Source organism: Calypte anna, chromosome 6 (assembly GCF_003957555.1).
Source record: "Calypte anna isolate BGI_N300 chromosome 6, bCalAnn1_v1.p, whole genome shotgun sequence".
Lineage (NCBI taxonomy): Eukaryota > Metazoa > Chordata > Aves > Apodiformes > Trochilidae > Calypte > Calypte anna.
Genome location: NC_044252.1, coordinates 2,558,805 through 2,583,447, shown reverse-complemented (window position 1 = coordinate 2,583,447; position 24,643 = coordinate 2,558,805). Strand labels below are relative to the sequence as shown.

Genomic DNA, 24,643 nt, shown 5'->3' with positions numbered 1-24,643 from the left:
CTATTCAAACATCAAAGATCTCACTTGTGTTCAGCACACTACAAAAAAAATCTAGTGAAAGGAACATCTATTATTTTCTGCAAGTAGTAAACTGTTGGAAAAGCAGCAGTATAAATCAAGTAAGCAAATTGTCTTGACACAGAGGTAAGTTCAGATATTATATGATTTTAGGAACTTGCAGAAGAAGCTACTAACAGAAGTCTGTACACCCATGTATCTTTTTTGAAGATCTCCTTGTGCTCTTTTACTAGGAAAAAAGGGGGCTTGAATAGGGTTTCACTGCACTCCCTAGGGTGCAGAGGCTTTCCTCCTTTTTTTTTTCTTCTTTTTTCCATTCACTTTTTTTTTTTCTCTCCTTTTTTTTTTCTTTTTTTTTTTCTTTCCCCTAAGAATGAGAGCTGTATGGAAATTTGCAGCCAAAGATTCACTAGGGAAATCTGACTTAGATTATGACTCCATAGTGTATTAAACAGAAACTGAACCATTTGATGCTTCTGTGTATGCAATGAAGATCTGTGACCAATTCTGACACTATTCTGCCTACTGCAAAGATGTACCTGTTACAACATAGGAATTATTTAGTCATTGCAGGTTATATTCTAGTAAGAGGCTATGCTCTAAATACAAATATTTGTATTTATACTTTATAACTATAAGCCATCTTATAACTACCAGCTACCTTGAAGGGTTTCTAGCACAACCTTTTCCACTTAACTGCTTCCAGTGCAAGTGCACTTCTGTTCCCAGATAGAAAGGAAATTTAAAAAAAAAAATACAAAAACCATGCAAACCAGTACCTTGACAGTGACTTCACCCTTTTGCTTTGGTTTAAAGTATGAGGGCTGCAGCAACCAAGACTTTCATCTGATGTACTAAAACACACAAAGAAACACTTGTACATACATTTTTAGCTCAACACAGACCTGTGTCCTCTCTTCCTCCATTTACCAGTTAGTAGAAAGCAAGACAAATGATGGTCAAAACAAAACCTGCAGTAATGCATCAGTGTCCTTCACTTCAGACCCTTCCTTTCTGCTGTTCAGTCATTTAAATGCAGGTGAAGCTCTTGTTTCAAACCACCTGTGTGACCACAGTCCCTACTTTGGTGGCAAATTGTGGGCAGCATAAAGTGGGCTGAGATAGATTCTCATCAGAGAGATGTCCACATTTCCAAAGCCCCATCATTAGTAACAGACAGCTTGTTGACATGGCAGATTTCAAGGAAGTCAAGGAATTAACAGTAAAAAAACTGAACCACCCTCTGACACTTCCCACTGAGGCTGGAGGACAATTTATTAATTGTGCACCTGATAGAACTGGAGCCAGTAGTGTATAGGAAGAGCTGACCCAGCTCATGCCTGGCTCCTGGCTGCAAACAACACAAGGAACAAAAGAGAGAGAATCTGCAAGCAAGCAAGAACCTCATGCTGCACCTGCATCCAGATCTCTCATCAGCACCTTCAGCAATGCATTCTGCTAAGGTTTTAAGGAGCTGGGGACAGAGGGGGCACAGAGTGAGGGAAGGAAGCAAACTGTACACCTACAAAGCCTGTCCCCTAGTTGCCTGGTTCCCATTTCTTAGAAAACAGACACTATTTGACATTTTTTCCCAATGCCACTCCAATATATAATCACCTTCACACACGGCTGTTTCCCTGCTATTCCAAAGTACTTCACCATCCATGACAAAGAAGGTATCAAATGCAAGATAATAGGTGGGAAAAGAAGGTGTTCAGATCCTTGAGCAGGTGTTATTTTAACATGCACATACTGGACTGTCAAATTATCTTAATGTAACTGTGTTGGAAGTAGAGCTTTCTGAATATTCAACATACTGCTAATCCTTGGCACATCTAGAACACCTTTCCCTCAGCCTTTAAGAATAATCAGTACATTTTATCACTTCTGTAATTAGGTCAAGTTTTCATCTTTTCACTCCAGCTAAAAGGTCTTGAAAGTCCTAGGGTCCTAAACCACAGCATCCTCATCCAGTGCTTTTGTGTCCATGGGGCCTTGCAGAGTAATGGTCCTGCAGCACATCTTGGGCCCTTCACATCTAAAATGGTTCAAGGACAATTTTGTTACATTGCCTTGTGCTTTAAGAGATGTTTTTTTTTCTTTTTGATCCAGAGACAAAATGCATTTTTAGCATTTGGTAAAAAAGAGTGAGACCAAGAATAGATGAATGAAAACCTAAAACCACTGTCAGCAAAATAAAACTTGACTAGCCATACCCTGGATACTATGGTCATAAAAACTGTTACGTTGCTCTAAGTAGGTAACTGATTGCTCCCAAGCACCTAAGGATTTAAAATTATAATGTGTTAATCTTGAATTCTTGAAAATATAAAAAAAAATTTTAAAACTCATGATGAATAAATATCTAATTACTGAAGAAGTCATTTAAGTCACCACAAATACATGCCTCTCTTATGAAAAATACATGTGCTACCTTTGATCTTCAAACTAATGATTGGAAATTATGATTATTTTTTTTTTTAAATTCTTAAATGTAGGTAATAGGTAGCTTTTTGTTAAATTCATAAACCAAATTCCCTGTCAGCATGTCTGGTCATAGATTAACATTCTAAGGGAAAGGCAGCTCACACTTTTGAATGTAATTTTAAAACCCTGAGCACTCTGATGTCTTTGCATTGGGAACATTCACAAGGAACAAACAGCACCAGTTGGGTAACCTGCAAAATGAGAAATGCAGAGTGGGATCCAGAAAAATATAAATGGTTACATTATACTTAATTTATATATTTCCCATCTTCTAACATTCAGCAAAGCAAGCACTGGAAAATGGTGCTTCATGCAGATTTTAAAATGTGCATTTGTACTCCAAGTGGTTGCATCAGTCCAGTACAGTCTGTACCAGCACAGAGAACTGAGCACCAAAAAAAAATGAACTTCCCACCAAAAAAAAAAAAAAAAAAAAAGAAAAGAAAAGAAAGAAAGAAAGAAAGAAAGAAAGAAAAATCCCCCATTTAGTTTTACAAAAGTAAAAAAATTAAGCTGGGAGTTGATATTAAGCCAAACATTGCAGCTCAAGTCCTCTGTGCAACAACATGAGCAGAGTGAGAGCCTGACTTTTCCCAAAGCCCAGTGGACCAACAGTGCCAGGCTGATGGCTTTTTACACCTCTGAGTCTCAGTAAGAGCTGATGCCAAGACCAGCACTGGGTACTGAGAAGCCTGAGAGGAAATCAGAAATAAAGGAAATGTTCTTCCAACTCTACCAGTGAGCAACTCACCCAGGAAAGCACAGTGAAGATGAAAGACCAGGAGAAACAAAACGAAACCAGAAATAAAAATCATAAAACTTCACATGATTGCCAGAATCAGCTCATGGGTAAAGCCTGCAAGTGAGCTGTACTAATGCATTAACTATGGCCTTAAAGACAGTGTAATTATTGTATAAGATGTCTGGTTTGACATGCTGGTTCCTCAGCCTGAGAAAAACCCACAGCCCTTTTGCACTCCTATGCTCCTCATTCCTCACACTTCCACGAGCAGAGGCTTGGGAGACTCTCTTCTTAAACTGAAAAATCATCTCCAAGATAATCTATGTAAAGATGACTCAGGAAAAAAGCAAGATCTTAAAAATGGCACGAAGCACACAAGACAACACAGAACAAACAAGCAATACACAGAGAGAAGTTTGGGTAGGATTTTACCTGCTAAATGCCAATTAACTATTCATCCCAGGGCTGCACAGCGGGTTTGTTGGATGCTGAAGGACAGAGACCCTTCTGACCCAGTGACTGGTGAGCAAAACCAGTGCAGTTCCTTACATCTGCATCTAGGTGCTGGGAATCTCGTGTAGAGAGAAGGAGAGAAGAAGATACCTTTCAGCAAAACAGAGAGGAAAAGACAGAGACAATGGCTCCAGGGTTACTGCAGGTTCTTGCCTTCAGTCAAGCTCCTTGTCCCCAGAGAGAAGTTATTTCTGCAGTCTTTAGCTCTTGCTTCTCACCAGGAGGGATGAGGAAATACTGTTTTAGAGTGAGAGAGATTAAAGAAGTCAGAAAGTAAGAATGGTCCACCTGATTACATGCTTCTAACATGCTCACCATCATGCTCTTTCCTTGAACCCCCAGTACAATTCAACAAAAGTAGTCCTCAGCTCTTAAAATCCAGATAGCCCTGGACCATATAGGCAAAGTCACCAAGACATAATTTGCAATCTGTTGATGTTCTTTGGAAGCTAGAACAAGCACATCCAACTGTTTCTCCTCCAAATGCCAATACTTTCCATAAGCTGCAGTAGTTTTCTATTTATTAACTGATTTTTTTCTTTCAGTCTGACAGAGATTCTTCTCATTCAGAACAGAATTCGTAACAAAAACTGATTTTTCTTTAAGACTGCTTACAGTTCTCACAAGAGGAGCTGGACTGACCTTGCCAGTGAACAAACCTCTCTAGGCACTCACTTGGGGAACAAGTGGAGACTGTGTGGATTTAGCCTCCAACCTCACTCCAGAAACCATCTTTGATCTCACAGAGGAAATCAGATGAAGAGAAAGCAGTTCACCCCTTGCCCATTCCAACACAAAGAAAATTATGCAATGCAAACATCAGTTCACTGGGCAATGCTCTGCTTTGGTCAAGAGGTCTTCCCAACAGCCTTGAGTCAGTGGATGTTTCATATGACATCTGAGCTCCGTTTAAGTCCCAGGAGTCTGTTCCTCACCTTTGCTCAGCAGCACAGACTTCACCTTTACTCCTGACTGCAGCAGTGCTTTGGGGGGGGGACATCACCAAAAAAAAAAAAAACAAACCCCAATTTTCATCACCCATCACAGCAACACTCACTAGCTATCCCTAAGGATGTAACAGTTCAACCTCACCGCCTTATTTTACCTTCTTGTCCAACCATGCAGATTTTTACCAGGCTTACCAGCTCTAGTGATCCTCCCAAGAATTCTCCCTTGGATGCCCTGAGCACACACCCAACCTCCCTGCAAAACCTGCAGGTAATAAACAGACTTCTGCCCAAATCTGCCAGCTGACCTGCTCTCAAGACAACTCCTTCCACAATGTTAAGCCTCCTTGAGAGGAGAACAGAAAACAATCTTCTGTCCTGATCTGCCAGATACAGTAAATCAATGGCTAATGGCCAGCACTGGGGGTCAGAGGTGTATATATATATATATATATATACACACTACAGTGTTTTCACAGGCTGTTAGTGACTATGTGGCCATAAAAAGTCAAGCAAGGATCAATGGACAAAAAGAGAGGCTGTTGGGACTAAAGAAGGTAACAGTCACCACAACAAGATTGCAAGGCAACAATTTATGCTTTTAAGTTTGTCCTTACACCTTACTGAGTTTGGAAACTTAACCATCAAATAAAAACTTACACCCTTTGCACAGTATGCTGAAATCAGTGAGACATTTAAATACATAACCATAAGCCATTGCATGGATATTTTTTTAATTAATCATTCACTGGTCCCCTTCATATCAACAACAAACCAGTAACTGCAAATCAGACACAGCAGGCAAACACACAAATCACAAGAACACACACAGATAATACTTTGTAAAGGCAAATATTCTACAGCCACGTTTAAAGCTGACAAAATAAGAGAGCACAGGCATGGCTATTGTATGCAAGATAAGGTAAGTATATATAATAATAGTTGTTAATAGTATTTTTTAATATTATACAAAGTTTTCAAGGAGGAAAAAAAAAGTTTTCCTTATACATTACCCAGATAACATCTGGTTTCCACTGGAATGTCACTTTTTACCAGGAGGAGGCATGGTGGGAGGGAAAAGGAGGGGAAGAAGAGAGGCAGAAGTAGATTTAGAATTTATTGCCTATTGGCTATCAAAAGTGAAATTAATATTTGAAGTCTAAAATCCTTTTTGTCACTGGCAATGATCTCCTTCCATTTTTACAATAGATGTACACCTATAAAACATCATTTTACACAAATCCCTAGGTATTAACACTTGAGGAAAGTGAACCCATCACCACACTTGTCTTCAGTCCATCTAGTAGGGCAAGACTATCTCAGTTATTTTGAGAGAAAGATAATTATGCATAATGTAGGTCATAGTGATTAATGAACATAAAAGACTAATCTGAAAGACCATTACATATGTAAATGTTCAAGAACTGAAATGATTCCTTGTATAAAAATACTTCATTTAGCAAACTGGTTTCCAACTGAATTGCTTCTGAGGAACAAGCACCCTTAGCAGTGGGAGTGTGCATTTCTTTTCAGATTTCTTTCAGATGCTCATTACATTTCCTTGTTACTTAATAAACAGAATCTTGGGCTCACTGCAGGACAGCCCTTAGGGTTAAACTTGAAGCACCTGCCTCAAACTACAAACCTGCTCATTTCAACGTGATGCATTAAGGCAACAGCAGGAGAAATTGCCAAGGTTTCATACATTTCAGATTGCTTACCTGTGGAAAATGCTCTCTTTGCTAAAGCCTCTAAATAAAAATCAATTTACCTTGAAACAGTGAATTATTTCAAGTATAAAATTTGCAAACATTTGTAAACCACTGTTTCCTTCCTCTAAGAAAGAAATCCCAGCTACTAACCTTAAAAAAAAAAAGCAATACAAACTCTTCAATACTTAAACATATTAATTCCCTCCTCATAGTGTAAACTGTGGTCATGCTTGAAAGAAAACAAAACAAAAAAACCCAAAAACCAAGGAGAGTGAAACAGATTAACTGCATAGCTCCAATACACTTATTTCAGACACCATACTATAAATCATCTTGAAACAAAACAGGCAATTATAATGTGCACAAATGTTATGATACTGTGCATCTCCACTGGTCCAATGGTTCTAAATTACTGAAACTGATGGCTGGACAGGAGCATATTGTTCCAACACACTTGGATTACTTGAACAATTTGAATTCTTTCCTTTGCTCTCCAGTGCTGTGCAGATCTCTGTAGTGTCAGTAAACAAACAGTCAGATAGATGCATCTTAGATAATTCAGGCCACACCTCAGAGGACTGAAATATAAGACCAAAATTCCTGTAGCAATATGTCTCTTTGCAAAGAATAATGACCCTTTTTTGTTTTATCCTTGCAATACTGTCTCTAAAATTAAAGCAAGTACACATATTTTCTTTGGAAGTGTTCAATAGGGACAGAACAGCAGGCCCTCTCTCCTCCTAACCACCAACCCTCTCCACCTCAGTGTAAAAGGGACAGGAGTGAGGGCCAGAAGACAGAATTATTTCAAAACACAATCAGCTCTTCTTGTAAACAACCCTCTTTCTCCTGCAGAAAATCTGCAACTGCTCCTTGCAAGAAAAACCAGCCAGTAAGGTAAATCAATTAGCTTGCTAATTTCTCACCCTCATTTATTTAGCTCTGCACTGTATTTGTCGTAATTGACTATAATTATGTTAATTACTAACTCCAGCATAATTACTGTATTTATTGTCACTGAGCACACGATGTACCCAAAGCAAAGCTGGCATTTGTCGGGCATCAAGGAAAAGAAATAAATAAATCAGCAAAACCCCCGAAACTGTTGGGAGGGGGTTCTCTGAAAAGGGGCTGCTACACCTTCAGCAAATGAAAGGGCAAAAGAGATTTCATGCAATGCTGGTTTGAAAGCATCAGTTCATTAAGGATATTAATTTTCTGATAACTACACATTTAAGCATGACACACTGGAGCAGTATCTACAGGATTTAGCAATTATTAATGCGTGACAGTTTCAAATGCTAAGTGAATCAATTAAACAGCAGCATTCACAATTTGAGAAGAGATAACTGCTTCATAACTGCCTAAGACTACAATTTTCACATGACAAAAAAGGGCCATTCAGGCTCCTTCAAAACCTGACAGGTCAAGAAAGAAGTTTGAAACAAAAGCACCTTATAACCATCATCTCTCCTCTTTACTTGTCAGATCAACTTTGCTAGTGTCTCCGCTGAAATGGCATCACCATGCCAGCTGCCACAAGGTGATTTTTCATGTCTTGTCAAAGAAATCTTTTATTCTATTTGCTCTGCATTAACATGTTACATTTATTGATCAAGCCCTTTCTGCAGCCACAGCAGGGCACTGTGCTCTTATGCCTAAGGGGGCTTTGATGTCCTGGTGACATTCTAGGCCGAATAATGCACATACTAAATGGATTTAATGCAGAAATGTGTTTGTGCATGACAGCTACATTAATAACAGCCCCTCACACTGATAAATATGCAACTGCTACGATTAAGAGTTACCCAATTATGGGGAAAATATTTTTCTACCTTATAAATAAAACCATCAAAAAGTTTTAACAATAGTACCTTTTCTTCAACATTTTAAAACGCTGCAAAGATCAGTCTAAAGGCTTTTTAAAATATGTCAGCCTTTGTTTTGAATTCTGGCTTTTATTTCCATCTCTCCCTTGTTGTTCATCTTCCTGTTCTGGGTGTCTTCTTGCTGCACCAAATGGGAAGGTGGCAAGGAAAATAAATTTTAAAAAGGCCTCTCTTTCACAGAGTAAACTCACAAAGAAGAGGAGGCCTTGTAAAAGTGAAGCCCAGTTCCAAGCTTCCACTTGCATGTTCCCTCAGGCAAGAAAAAAGAAGGCAGAAAAGAAACAACCAGAGGGGATATTGCTAAACCTCAACCTCCCAAAAGTCATGGAGGAACATTCCAGACTAGGATTAAAGTTCAAGGGGATGTTTTCATACAGACACCCTCCTAATCGGACAGTGGCAAATATGCACAAGCACACACTGTGCAAATTATTCATGCTTCTAGCAGAAATAATCTGCACCCTAGAGAGAGGGAAGAGATATCTGTATCTCCATGAGCACTGGATTAATCCTCCCTCCTTGACCAAGATTAAAGATTCACTCTCCCTTTCTTTTCAGGCCAGAAGAAATAACTGTAAGAAAAAATGAAAACAACTCACATGTTTATAACTACTGGGGACAAAATTAGAAGATGGGCTTCTCTGTGAGCTGAAATGTAGAGGTTATTTATAAAAACACAGCACCTATTTGTACAAAAACACTGGCATCTGGTTTTCAAGCACTGCAGTGCCTTTAGTCTTTAATGTGAAAGAAGAAATTTGGCACAAAGAAAGTTGTCTAAGACAAATAAAAGAATCTTCAAGGAGGTTTTGGGTTTTTCTCTCCACAAGACAGCAAGAAATAAATACAAATAAAAACTTTTAAAAACTAAAATCTATTTCACCCAAATCTCTATTCCCTACCTCCATTACATCCTTCCCACTTACTGCTTTCTTCCCTTCACCAGTGATTCTTATTTAACTTTTTTTATTTCCCAAGGAAATCTTCAACTTCCAATGATCAGCAACAGTTTTTCATTCCCCCTTGAAATCTTTTTCAGCAAAGTAACAATAACACTGGCACATCAGTGAGATTCCTTCCATGCTCTAGGCTTTCATTAAATGGAAACCAGGGAATGCTTTTTACATATTATGAACCAAAATAGTGGCCTTTACAGTATAATCAGGGAAGGCTATCAAACAGAGTTGCCAAGAGAGATTAGGGAGCAGATTTCCAAAGCAAAATATCTCTCCTCCAGCAGAATGCCTTATTGAAAACACAGTGTAAAGAGTTCATTCCTACAGCAGCTGAAAAACCACAACCAAATCAGATCAAAACTGCTCCAGCTCAGGTCATTTCACAATGACCATACCCATACAGCTGCAGAATCATAATGTAATTTATGGTTATAAAGCAAGAGGCATTTAGAGGTCATTTACTCCAATCCCCTGCTAAGAGCAGGGCCACTACAAAGTCAGAGCAGGTTGCCTGGGGCTTTGGCCAGTTGCACTCTGATTGTCACCCATGGTGGAGAAACCACAACCTCTCTGGACACCTCTTCCACTCAGCCTTTTTCACTGAGAAGCCTTTCCTTGGAAATTCCCTTGCTTCAACCTGAGGGGATTGCACCCCATCCTTTTGCAGTCCATCTGACAAGAGTTCTGCTCCTTCTCCTTCACAACCTCACACTACTCCCAGAAGGAAACAAAAGCCATTAGGAAGTATTTACACAAAGTCTGCAAGGAAAACAGCATAAAAAATAATTCTTTTTATGAAAGAAAGAACTGAGAAAAAGAACTTAGAAAAAAAGAACTAATGACATGCCTCCCCTCCTATAATTTAGTTCTCTGGTCCTCTGCACATTTGTGTATTTATATCACATTAAAAAAAATTTAAAATTAAAAACAAAAAAATCAGAGAAACCTGAGTAACAAAACCACCACACATAAGAACACTAAATCCACATAACTACTCTTCTTGCAGAAAAAAAGACAGAAGTGCCATAACAACAAGTAATTAATTAGAACATATCCCTAAATTTTTTTAAGTTCTTTTCCAAATCTGTATCAACAAATTTTTAAGGGAGCAGTGGGGAGAAACACCTTGGTTAGCAACAAGCAACAAGCTGTACTTCCCAGAGAAACACAAGAGCAGCTCTCAAAATATGTTACTAAGGGACAAGCCTGGCAAAAGTTGTTTTCATTTAAGGCACAAAACATAGTGTTTTGGACTAATTCTTCCCCACTTTACTAACAGCATCAGGCAGTATCCCTACATGTTTTCCAGTACACCTGGACAGGCCTCTGAAAACACACAGTGTTGTGGGGTTTTTTTAATTGACATAACATACAAATCCATTTCCAGTGGAAAGGCTTAAACAGTAACAAAATGTTACCTGACTCCATCCTGCCTTCTACAACCAAGTTATCTACCTTGCAGTGGTATCAAAACCACAAATTCACTAAAGCAAGTGTTCAACCAATCATTACCTGATGACATTTGCATAATAAAGATTTATAGCTCTGTATCTTGCAGTATAAATACATCTTTTTGATAAGGGCCTCCTGTGGATAAGTGTGTGTGTGCACAGTCAAGACTGCACAGCTACAGCTGCACAGGACACCTGGCTGAGAGAGAACAGCACTGATAAAATAATCTTCCCTCTATGCTCCATTTCTTGAATTCTTAATGTAATTTCTGTGTTGTCAATAATTCTGTTGACACTTGTACATAACAGAGAAAAAGAAAAGCACACACACAAAAAAAAGCCACAGAAAACAAGAAAAAACAACTCTCCCATTTCCCTAGATTTGATTTTTTTTTTGGCTTAGGATATTTTTACAGCTTTAAAACACTAGGCTACCCTACATCAGAAGACAGTTGTGTCTAGCCCCCAAAAATTAGCACTTTCTGTCACATTTAAACACACTTTTCCACCTGCAAAGCCCAATAAAACTAAATTATATCTATATAATTATATAGGTTCAGTCACAGTGTTTTGAGCAGGGTAAGAAATAAGGAATGAAAAAAACCAGATTTGAGAAACACACCACCAATTGAGTGCTCCTTTAAAACATGAACTAACATCTTAAAGGTTCTCAAGTGGTATTTTACATCCAGATTTGTTAATGCTTTACTTCATGGAATAAAATTAACTCAGAGAAACTGGTTTTCAAATCACGCATTAAATGAAAAAGATAATTTTTTGTTTCCAGATTTAGTACCTCCAAAGGTGTAAAGAAAGAACAGTCTTGTTGGTGATATGTTAACCCTGAATAACCATGCAGAAACTGAACTATCTGCATGACAAAATTAGAAAAATGTCCATTCAGTTATCTCATTTGATTACGATTTCCACAAGTACAGAGTCATTAGCCAGAAGTATAAAACAACAACAACACACAGACAGTTCAGTGCCTCCTTTGCTCTTGCATGTAGGAATTGGTCTTTGAGTTGTCAGCTAACAGGGTAAGTTAAAGTAAGCTAAAAACAGTGGTTGCTGCCCCTAAGAAAAGGCACCAGCACACTACTTCTGTGTGTCTTGCAGCTCACAAGCACACTCTAAGCTTATCCTTAACGAAATAAAAAGAAAAATTAGTAGAGTCCAACCCTACCACTGAAAAACTATGCTTTTTCTTGAACTGACAACTGCACTCCATTTCTTTTCCTCCATTTCTACCTAAAGAGTTGCCAACATCAAAGATGCACTGCTGGACCTCACCAGGCTCTTTCTAATGAAAAAGGAGACTGTAATAGCCAATGGGAATACTAAAGAACTCTAAATCAATCCATATATTACAAAAATTTACTTATAAATTCCAACTGCACTTAATTTGAGCTCTTTACTACACGGCTGCCCAAAATTAAACCATCCAACAAAAACACACCAGCTGCAAAAAGAGTATTACAAACCACTTCTGGGAATAACCAGAGACCTAAAACCAAAAAGGAGTGAGAGCAGGACACACTTACTTGTACTTTGGTTAGGAACTCCATGCTTCTGATCCCATTCTCCACTTCTTCAGGCAATGATGCTTATTTTCTCTTGAGCAGAGGACATAAGCTTTTCACTGGGTATAATGTATGTTAACATGAGGAATCTCCAGGTTTGACCTATTTGTTAATAGTGTTTAACACACGATTTGTGTTCCAAGAGTGGGGAAAAAACCAAAGACAAACATAGCCTACAAAACAGCATTGCCCACTTGATAAGACCTAAATGTAGCTGACATTCATGTATGTTTCTAATTTGAAAAAAACAATAATAACAAATATTCTATTTTGGAGGTTGGTGTCCCATATTGCTCATGAAAATCAACACGTTGCCACATACCTTAACAAGTTGAAGCTAAGATCAAGCCTTTTTGCCATATGTCCATATGTTCTTCCTAGAAATTCTGGGATTTCTTCACAGTCTTGACTAATGTAGGATACCTGAGAGTTAGAAGCAAAAAGGAAACATTTCATAAGTGGATTATTTAGTTGCCTGTCCAGATGCTATCTCATTGATCCAATGCCAACATACAATACAGTCAATCTTTGTTACAGCTACATCAGTTTCACTGCCACAGAACCTATCACAACCTCAGTTTCCTATTGATACAACCAACTTAATGTTTATACCATCTACAGTCTTATGTACAATGTGCTGTCTCCTTTAAGGTAAAAATAATTTGATCAGATACATCACATTTCTTCTGTTCCACTGGTAACACTACAATCTAACATGACTTTGTCTCATCATTCTGATAAACTCTAGAATTATTTTTTTTTTTGAAAGCTCAGAAGCCATTCAAAGGACTCCCTAGTTTGCTTCTCAGTAGACACCACACTAAACAACCACTTTGGAAAGTTTGGTCCAGAAACACCCAAGCAGTGCACTGTAATTCCACTCTCACAACCATCCTCTCAGGAGATGCCTCTTCCCAGGGACAGCAAGAGGGCTGCCCAAATCAAAACCCAATCATGCAGCTTTTTTCAAACAGTTGTGCCTGTCCAAATGACTGTTGGCTTCACCACCTATGTTCAGATCATACTAATTATACCAAAATACTCATTAATTCCTTTCCTTTTTTATTTCATAGGAAGCCATCTAACTCATTAATTAAAGTTGCCCATTAAGTGGCAACTTGCTAGTTAAGTAGATTTCAACACTCTGTCAACAGCAGTATTTGCCAGCGATTGCTATTATCTAAATATCTAATGCAAAGACAGTTTTAAAACCACATCTCCTTGGCCTGCAAGATGTTAGATGGAAAATATGCAAAAAAAAAAGTCATGCTTTGTGCTGATAGTGTTTAACTTTCTGTTAAAAGAGACTCCTCTACAGAAGAGATTGATGGTGTGTACTTCTGCAAGTTATCCTGGTCTCTTACAGGCTAAAAATTATTGCAATCTGATAACACAATATTGCATCCCATTTAATTCATTTTGTTCAATAACTTCAACAAATAAAGCTGACAGCCATGAAATAATTTTTATGAGCAGAAAACAGGTACCTTGAAGCTCAGTTTAATAACTCCTTCCCCCCTGTGAAGCCATGCCTGCTCTTGCAATAAATTCTGCTCCCAGATATACTTTGGCAAATGTAAGGACAAAATGGAAAGGAGGTGTTTTGGGTAGTTGGCAACCTAATAGTTTGGAAGGAATAGGAACTGTTTTGCAGCATTTATTGAATTAAATATGGTTGTTTTCTTCCTCCTGTTTTCATCCCAGACATCTACAGTGTGCTTTACAACATAAATGCAGCTACACATACAAGAATTGCTCCATTCTTCATTGAATGGGTAAATTTCTTTAAATTATTGCTTGCAATCCCTTGTACAAACACAACAACAGCAGAATAATACTTTGTATTAAGCATTTAGTTTGATGTAACACTTGGAAATAGAAATGACTCAAACATGATGCCTACTAGGAGAGCAAGACCATCCTGAGGAATACAAAGATAACAAAAGCACAGACCACTTTGCTTTCACACAGGGAGGAGTGGTGGAAAAGTAGCAAGAGGCTCTCTTATTGTCAGTGCTTCAGAAACTCATCTGGCCCTCAACATTCCAGCTCCTCAAAAACAGAAGTGGAAGGGAAAAGTTCCTGTACCTGTGTTTTGGAGCATGTAGGAGGCAAAATACATAAAATATTGCAGAGCTTCAGCCTTGTTGTAAGACACAAATATCTTTGCATAAGGGGTACAACCAGATACCCCCAGATCCTTGCAGATGAGGTATGGCTGTTATGACTTTTTAACCCAGAGGCCTTGTAAAAGGAATTTTACTTCAGCACACTTGATTTAAAACAAATAGCTTTATTTTTCCACAAAACACACAAAGTACATTCAACTTCAGATCTCCATACTCCAGACACATGAATTTGCTTCAGATACCCAAGGATTCTCTTTAAAGCCAGCAGTGCAATACGGGATAAGCCTTTTTAAAAAAAAATATAAGAGTTATTTCCCCAATCTTCTCTGTAATCTTTGAACAATACAGGTAAAAAACAAGACTTCAGCAGTCTGGACAACAGAAGAAAAACATTATTCATTTTCATTATTGGAGTTCAAAATCATTTACACAGAAAACAATCAAGTAAACATAATGATTCTTCCTTTTGCATCCATCTCAAAATCCCCTCCTGAACTGAGCATCAGACACATCCAGGGACGCCATCACTGAGAGATGAGAGCCTAATTCTCCAACTCCAGCCTGTGACAGGTTAGTCACAGTCATTCTTATCACTGGTGCCCTGCTCAATATCCCACTGAGTTGGTCAGAAAGCTCCCCACAAAGCACCAAAGAGGCCGTGGACATCTCAGATATTCTTGCAGACTCTTCAACACACTGAATGGAATCCAGGGGACAAAATGTTTACAAAAACTTAAAAACGTAAGTTAACCTGTCAATACCAGCAGCACCTCTCTTCTGCTTTAGTTTCAGATGATATTGCTATTTAATCTCTGCAATCATTTACAAGGATACTGTAATCATAATAACTCCTAAAGTAACATCATTAAAGAATGTCACCAAAGAGATCACATAGGAACTCTAGATGTTGCATATTCCCTTCCATTCCACCTGGAGAATATTTCTATCCAGCTGAGCAGTGTATTTTACTCTGTGTTGTTAGGAGAGTGTAGGTTAAGCAGTCAAATTAAGAACGTGCTTGACTTGAAGGGGCTCAGGGCATGCCCAAGGGAAGAAGCCAGCATGTTCCTCAGTGCACCACAGAGACCACAGGAACCGTTTCCTGCAGCAGCTGCAAAATGAGCCAATTGCCTCCATATCACAAACATTTACATGAATTCCACACAGAAACAGCGACCAGACTAAAGAAGCAATTAGATGGGCAGCGCCCTGGCTTAATGGCAAACCATTTGAAAAAGAAAAGACAAGCTTCGTTTACTCTTTATGTGGAGAAAAAAGAAGAAAATATTTTGCTAGTTTTAGCCACAGGTTCAGCAGCACTGACATCAATTTTTAGACAGCAGAACTTTCAGTAGAGAAATAAGGCAGTGGGTAAAGGCCAGCAGAACTTCTTTTACTTCTCAATTTCTCTCTTTAACCAAAATGAAACATACAATGTTTACTTTCAGCAGAAACAACACTCAATGTATTTGAGCCCTTCTCCTGCAGCCTGTTCCTGCAAGCTACACACACCTGAGAGCAGCAGGGGCCAAGAGCAGCAGGAGGACTCTCCGGAGCACGACCCCGCTCCAGGAACCACGGAACCAACCCCCACTTGGGTTCTTGCAGGGGGCTGAGCTCTCTGCAGCCGCGTTGCTCCTCCGGCAAGTGCTGGGGAAGACGCCTGTTGCATCTGAGCGGGCTGCAGCAGCAGAAGTAGCAGGGTCCCAGTTCAGGGGTTCCCCTGCAGAACGAGCGCCCCCTCAGTGTCCAGGCACACCCCCCCACCCCTTCAACTCCCAGCACGGCCCCGGGGGCCACACCGCCTCCTCCCCACACGTTGCTTTGGAGTGCGGGGAGGGCTTCTCGACCCCTTCCCCACGGCAGCCCCCGGAGCCGATACCTGCGCAGCGCCCTGGGCTTGAGGGGGGGGTCCAACATACAGCTGGAAACCGACACCCTGCGAGCCCACCAGCCCCACAAAAGCCTCCCTCGGCCCTTGCTCAGCGAGTGCCCGGGCCGGGATGCCGGCGTGCAGCAGCACCGGGGGGCGGGGACGGACGGGCCGGGGCGGGCTGCACCTCGGCAGGTGGGGCCGCCGCCGCCACCCCGGCCCTGCCTGCGAGCGCCGGGACGCGGATACTTACTTGGTTTCCGCTCACCACCACCCCTGCCATGGCTGCGGGGCTTCAACGGGATGGAACCGGACCGGGTCGGGCCGGTAGCCGCCTCTTCCTCAGGGCGATGGGTCCGTCCGTCAGGCAGTCAGTCAGCTGACGCGGGCGGAAGCGCGGCCGGGCCGCGGGCGGGGGCGGTGGCAGCGGAGAAACGCGGGGTTCCCGCCGATACCTGCGGCCGCCCCGGGGAGGTCCCTGGGGTTCCGGAGCCTTTGGAAACCCCCGCCTCCCGGTGCCGGTTCAGTCGGGATGGCAGGTGGGGAGCGCTCGGTTAGGACCTCGCCTTGGGGAGAGGTGTGGGAAAAGTGTGGCAGTGAAGGAGGACTTGGATTGAAAAGCTTGGATTGTGAAATGGGGCTTGGATTTCATTCCCCAAGGAACTAAATATCTTGGAGGGGCATCTGGACCGGCTCCCCACCTGCTGAAGGGCACACAGGGTCGTGGCACAGTGTGTGACTCTCCTGTGAAGAGGAATCCGGCAATTGCAAAGCAGCACCTGCAAAGTAATCCATAGCATCTACAGGAGAGATCCACATCCTCTCAGCAATCTTTCTTGGAATACAGAGTCGCTAGTGTGGAAAGCACAAATACGTTTGTAATTATTAGAAGCGCTTGTCAAACCAGTCCTTCCAGGGCGTGAGGATTAGTTCATTAAAATAGTGCCATGATGGTTGGTTATCGGTGGTGAGGCACAGTAGGAAAATGAAGATTTTTCCCTAAGAATTTTTATGTGAGGCTTTTGAAAGATAACTTGAGTTTCCCAGGTTTGGAGCCTAAATCCTATTAGTCAATGACCTACCTCCTCAGCTGCCCAAGCACCTTATAAAAATCTGGCTTTTCTTTCCCTTTTCTTGCTAATACAGCATAACTCACTCAACTGAAAGCAGAAGCACATGGTGAGAGGGGAAATAAGTTTCAGGAGGATACATACTCCATGCTGCAAACCACTTCCTACAGTTTATCCAACAACCCAGCAGAAACTACAACTGTTCTTAATGCCAACAGAACACACTCTGGGTGCAGCTGTGGCACTATGTCTTCTATAGAGCCATTCCTCCTTTTATGCTGATTGCTGGAGAGGAACAGAGGATATAACCAAGGAAAAGAAAAAGAAAAAACAAACACACAAAAAACCCCACAGTAACATTTTGTACTACTTTTTCCTCCCTGTTACTTGAATGTCTTGTGTTAAAAATAGAAATGGGCCAACATGCAGAAAAAAACAAAACACAGTCAGTGAAGAAATCACTCCCTTGCTTTGCATGGATCTCATTTTCCCTCCTTCATCCTGTCAAACAGAGAAGAATCAAACCCCTCACCCACAGCAAATAAGCTGGTCCCTGCCCTGATGAATAAAAGTTCTGTTTCCCTTAGGAAGAGTTCTCCATCAAGGCATACTTGCTCGTTCAGGTCATCGCTCAGCATGCTTCAAACAATCAGTGCCTTTATTTATTTATTAGATTATCTAGCAAATAACACATGCCAAGCAAAACAAGTCCTATGTGAACTGTAAATTTAAACAAAGCAATACATTCTCCTCTTTCTGTAGCTACCTCTTTTTTATCTCTCCTTTAGTCAGAAGCATGTGGCTCCCACAAGAATGAACAGATGCAGCTCAAGGCCCACTGCTCTGGTTAGCTGCATCTGTCTTCATGGAGGAAATTCAGTTCAATACTACAGTCCTGTAAAACTGCAATACCTATATTGAAAACAATTCAGCACATCGTTATCTATATTATTAGTATTAATTTCAGTAGAGTGTTAGCTCTCACTTTAGAGATATCTACAAAGAAAAGAAAAAAAAAATCCTCCCTGAATAGGTTGCAAAACAGCACACAAAAATACTAAGTCTGTTTTTTCCAGCTCTTTACATTGCCAATTGCATTACCCTGCCATTGATCCTCCTACTTACCAGGCAAGACCTTGTCTAGAGGGAAAAGTTGCAGGTGCAGCTCCCTAAACTGGGTGACTTTAATTGACTTTATCATCTCTTCAATCAGTTGAACTGAATTTTGTAAATTACAAAAACAACTTAAGGAGGTGGCAAACTGTTTTAAGTGCATCTGGCTTATAATCATTCTTTTGAAACCAGTTCAGTGTTTTCTTGTATGGGCATGGCCTAGATTATTATCTGCCATGGATAAAATAATAGATTCAAATCCCATGGTGTGGAACAAACAGGGAGTGCTGCTGACAGCAGTGACAAAATGGGCCTGGACAGGAAGGGAAAGACAAACCTGGCTGGAACAGAGGGATGGGGAAAGAGATGACTGGCTTGCTATGATGCTTCCCTGGGCTTGGAAAGCTTGCCTCTTCAAACTCCTAATTCTGCTGCCAGTTTCCTACAGGACAGCTGGCAAATTTCTGAAACTCTGGGGTTTTTTAACCTCTGTTTTATTCCTTCATTTTACCTCCACCTAATTTTCAACAGGGAAGAAAACTCCCAGCTGAAACTCTCTACCACTGAAGGAGTATTTTGTAAGATGTACTCTGAAACTCTAACAAAGTGGTGTCTTCATCTCAGATTTCAGATATATTACTCAATGTGCCCATGAGTTTGTGTCTCCTGTTATTGGGGACCTAAAATATATTCCAGTGCTATGTATAAATACATATATAACTATATATAAATACAGGAGGGCTTTTTTACCTTTAGAGCCTGCTGCTCATCATGTCACATCACAGACACTGGATGATGGTGAGGCTGCCTCTGGTTTTAGAGTGTTTTTCACCTTACAATATATTTATATTTATTTTTCTGAGTATCCCCAAGCACTACCATCCTTAGCCCTGGCCCCACACAACCTGAATCAGATGAATGTTTTCTTTAGATGTCGTAGAGCTGCCTATATGAGGGAACCTTTGGAAAACTCAGTTTGTACTTACAGAACATATTGTTATTGGTAGTTGCTTAGAAGCTGAAAAATTTTGTGAGGATCCTTTGTACAAGTTGAAATAATTTATATGACAGTGGGACTTAGCTGACCCTTCAAACATTCAGGGGGTTCTTTTTATACTGTATGTATACATAAAATATGCAAAAATATCCCTTGCTTATTTAAATCACCAGGTTCAGTGCACAATTAAAAGCAGAAAGCAGCACTTCTAAATGGGCCATCCAAGTATGATTTCCTTAATTTTTTAAAAACCCTACCAAAACTGATGTACAGGTTACATACAGACAAAACCAACCTTAGAAACAATAAATAAATCACGTTTTCTTGTGTACCACCACAATAAATGAGTTACTAACATGCTCAGTAGATGTTTTTATGTACTCACATATATATATTACAAAGTGAGCAGACCTATTTCTTGAGTAAAGAGCACCAGATGTTCCAAAAAAGATCCTACCTGTAAACCAGCCCCCAAACAACTGGGAAGCAGTGTAATGGGACTGTGATAGGTATATGCCAGATCTGTCCTTTTCTTTAAATTCTTCACATAATAACAGAGTCATTTTAGCAGTCATAAGCTTCAAATGTATACACAGCTACAATTATGACATCTCATTGATTAGCTGATTAAAACTATTAGATAATACGTGCCAGTAAATTTGCCATAACAGCAAGCACCAAATTAATGATGTAATTTCACATAAACTCTATGTATACAATTGTTTTCCTGTCCTAAAAGAACATTAAAAGTTTATGAGAGAAAAAAGTAGCAATCCTGAATGTTTTAATTGAAAGTTATAAAAATATTTCAGACTGAATTAATCAAAACTGTTTTCTAGCTTACAGCACACTACACATGTGCATCTGTATGTGCATGAGTACAAACATTTCACATTTCAGAGTCAAGCCAAACAACACCATATTGCCTTAAAAAAAAAATAAGTTCTCCCAGAAAAATCACAGAATTTTTCCCCACTTGCCCATCAATTTGGCTCCGAGTTCACCCATAGAACTCATTTTGTTGATGCTCACAAAGAAAGGACTCAAAATATTTGTTGATAAACATCCACAGTGACACAATGTTAAACATAATTCAAACCAGTTGAGCTGAAAGAGACTGACTGTAGTACAGCTATTTTTGTTCCTATTTCCAGAGGAACATTTTATTCATACATAACTTCACTTCCACCTGGTTTTAATCACAGTTAAAGATGATGTTTAATGTCCAAACTAATAACTTCAAATGTCTCCCAGGAAACAGCATCACTAGCACTGTCTGCCGTGAAACACACAGGAAAAAAAAATAAACATGATGGAAAGAAGATAAATACAACCAAGTACATAGTTTAATCTGATTGACAAAGACAGAAAGAAACTCAGTCATGATGACATCATTTGCCATTCCTAAAATAAACTGCTGGAAATTAAGTTTCTCTTTTCCTATCTCCAATCTATTCCTTATATTCCCACTTACAAAGACATTTAGCAGCCAGTGACAAGTTAAAGGGATCTGCAAAGCACCCATACACCTTTCCTGCAGCTCTATTAGTGTGACAGTGTAGTCTGGTGCTATAAAACTTGGAGCACATCCAAATTATTTCTTTTTGCTTTTTGTGCTGATGTATTAAAATGTCAGTAAATAGCATTTTTTTTCCTTCAGAAATACACACCCACATTTGGGTGGCTGGACCTCTGCAGGATATATTTTTCCAGAAAAGCAATGAAAACCAGTTATCCCACACTAACATGGGCCCATACAATGCTTTTGAGTTTCCTGCTGCCAACTAATGGCTTTGTTTTACATTTTTCCCATTCTTGCAGAGACTCCCTTCTTGTGGGGAAAGGTAAGCTAATATTTTTTATTTTCATCTAGAGTTTTTGCCTTTTTTTTGTTGTCCTTCTCTGAAACACAGAAGCAGAACGCCCATTCTAAGAAAACCTCTTGCATGGTTCTTTGATTCCTCCTCTGATCCCAAGCAAAGCACGGTTATTTATATGGGATATATTTAATTATCTTCCTATAATATAGGAGCAGCATGGGCTGAGCACAGTGAGGACACATGAATTAATGCAGCCCTGGCTTAAGCTTGCTCACTGTTTTATGCCACAGGCACCTAAAGTTCTGTGATGCCTTTAGAAAGCTTCAGTTCATAAACTTGTTAGCATTCTTTTAGGGTTTTGGGGGGTTATTTTTTGATTTTTGGGGTGGGTTTGTTTTTTGTTTTTTTTTTTTTTTTTTTTTGGTTGGTTGTTTTTTTGTCCAGGTTTTATAATGCAATATACTTTAAGTTTTCAAAAACCAGAACAACTTAAAAGCTTTGATGACAGAAGGAAAAGAAAAAACTTTCATGAAATCTTAATCCAGTAATCTCAACTGGCTCCCACTAAAGTTAATGACAGTTTTGTTGACCATGGTATAACCCAAATACAATTAAAAATCCCTTGTTACATTCTCCAGCACACTGTAACTCTCAGGCTGGAATTACTTTTAATAAGTGACGCTCTCTACGACTACGACACAGCAACAATTAATTGTGCAATTTAATTCTCTCTTTTTATATGTTATGGTACAGGGTTGGTTTGGGGTTTGTCTTTTTTTTTTTTTTTTTTTTTAATGTGTAGGAGTCTGCTTCCTTTAGACTATAGGATTAAAAGAGGTAAGTAAATTTATCTCAACCAGGTAAAATATGACTAAGTTCTTCAGAGCACTGTGTTACCAGAGCACTCAGCATTTTTAAATGCATTTATTCTCACCCTGCAGCAGGAAAATACTCTTAACTCTGGACAATACTCTGCCTTGCTTTACCCTATTTGGTGCAAACACACAATAAGAATTATTATTTCCAGCCAGGAAAAGAAGCAAGTGTAGAACCATCATTTCTTTGCTCTCAGGGGACAATACTTGCAGCAAAAGGATATTCCAAGCTGAAGGGTGATTGGGATTTTCTGTTCCATGCAGAAGAAAGGTGCTGACATGGGACACCCACAGATTATTGCAGGGTTTTGACGTGTTGCCAAAACTAAATGTTTAGCACAAAGCAAAGACAAGCCCAGGTATTTTTCAGTAGTTGGTAATTCATACAATCTAAATGGTTTTTTTTTTCATAGAGCCAACAGAAAGGATGCCAGGGCTTATCCTCCTGCCAAGTTTCCAAGGCCTGTTGCTAACCATGGAGGTCCACAACACTTCCTAAAAGATCATAAAATTTTTTTTAATTTGAAAGAATTCAGTCATCTTTGTATGGAAGCTGTTGGTGCCTCTCCTCCTATAATTACACATTGCAGGCACAGGCAGAGATTTTTTTTATTTTTTTATTTTCAAAGCAGAAGATGCCTGACTGACAACAAACCTGAAGTGCTGAACTTCCCTACAACCCATTAGGGAGATGTGAATTTCAGGTTGTTTGGCTGACATTATCGTGGGAAAGTAAATTGCAAGGCTGAAGCAGCTGTACAGCTCTGTGCATCAAAGCTGCCTTGCTCATCAGAATGCAACAGAGCTGGGAAAGGAGAAGGGATTAAAGCAAGGGCACAGCCTCATTTGTGGCCATCCAAGATTGCCATTCTAGGCTCAAGAACTGTACTTGAAATTTCAGAAGTTCAGCAAGATTTTCTTCTCGTTCCAGGTCTCTGTCACTGAGCAGTGACTGGGGCAGTGACTGTCTGTCACACAAAGACAAAACAAGATTATTACAGGAAATACTTGAATACAAAGATCAAACCATAAAGGAAGCTGGCTGCAGAGGCCAGAGGAGCTTGTAAGCTGAGCTGAGCTCTCCTGTTCTAGCTCTCTTGGCAGTTCACTGTAGAACTGAAATGCCAGGCCAGCCAGAGGTGTTTTGGTGGTTGGTTTTAGATTGTTTTGGGGTGGTTTTTTTGTGCAAAAGGAACTATATTCACCTGATTAATTCAAGCAGGCACAACCTGCATCTTATTTTGCCAACAGCACTGCACAGTAAAAGAGACCTAGCTACAATATTGAAAATTCATGTTGGAAGACCCTGAAGTCAGGTGTCTTTACCCCACCAGAAGACTGTATGATCAGGAAGGAGTTCAAGCAGAAGTGGGAGAATACCTGACATGAGCAGACAGGCTCTTTCCCTCCTTCCCATGACCCTATTTTTTTAATCTTACATCTCTGAGCTGGTTAAACCAGCAAAGGGCAAACCCACAGCCTTCCAGAGAGGTAACAGATATCTGATCCTGCTGCTGAAAAGGAAGCAGTGAGCAGGAATGCAGTCCCATCAGAAGTCAACATGATGCAGTTTGAGATGTAATAACTGCTGTATTTTAAGGAGCAAAAGTTTCAGTTCCCTATTATTCAGTTCTAGAGCCAGCTGCTATTGTTCATTATATCATTCAAGTACCAAGGTTTCCCACAGAAATGTATGGAACTTGCTAACAATTTGGATGGCTATGAAAGAACAGAGCTCAAACAAAAGCCACCATCCTCTGCAGTTTGTTAAACAGCAACTTTTCCCATTACTCACTGCTTTCATCCACCCATCCTTCTGGGCAGGAGGGGATAAATATAGCTCAGCTTGCATTAATCCTGCATCATCTGGAGACATCACCAGGAAAGGAACACACATGATGCAAGAGGGAAGGGCTGGAAGTTACAGAGGCATGGTCTCTGCTCTGTTACAGAGGCAATATCTGCAAGATATTGTCGTGAATCCTGAGAGATACGTGTAAACCTGAGCGCTGCAAGAAACACACTTCACACTTCTTGAAAGTGAGAGGAAAGGCACGGGATCTCGAGGTGGTTTGGTTAAATTTGACTCTTCTTGAATTTTCCTGCTGGTGACTTGAGTGTTTTACTCCTCTCTTCCACTCTGAACTTACAAATCTTTCAAATAACACTCACAGTCCCCTTTTCCAGGAAAAATGGAGCAAACAGAATGCCTTATTGAAGACTGTAGGTTCTATAGTACCTCCTGGTCCTTCAAGACATGTATAGCTTAAGTTCTCCAGTCCTTTATCTAGCACAACTCAGTCACACAGTGGTCAGGTCTTCAAGAACTAGAAAATCACGTGCAAGGCAGTGGAAGACCAAAGGAGCCCAGTTCAGTTGGTGAGGCATAGACTGCAGGAACCACTCTATAATAAGAAAATGGCTTTGCTGTAAACAAGACACAGAGGGGAAAAAACAATCCAGCTCAT

At 40.0% G+C, this 24,643-nt stretch overlaps 1 protein-coding gene across 2 annotated transcripts in view; it reads right to left on the bottom strand.

The window, feature by feature from the left end:
- Positions 1-16,735, bottom strand: part of LRMDA (leucine rich melanocyte differentiation associated) — a 550,862-nt gene extending 534,127 nt beyond the window's left edge. For both annotated transcript variants that reach the window (XM_030453399.1, XM_030453400.1), the window contains exons 1-2: positions 16,554-16,735; positions 12,621-12,721 (exon numbers count right to left, since the gene is read on the bottom strand). In XM_030453399.1, the coding sequence (XP_030309259.1) occupies positions 12,621-12,721; positions 16,554-16,583 (131 nt within the window). In that variant the 5' untranslated portion in view covers positions 16,584-16,735. The remainder of the gene's footprint in view (positions 1-12,620; positions 12,722-16,553) is intronic.
- Between the last annotated feature and the right edge of the window lie 7,908 nt (positions 16,736-24,643).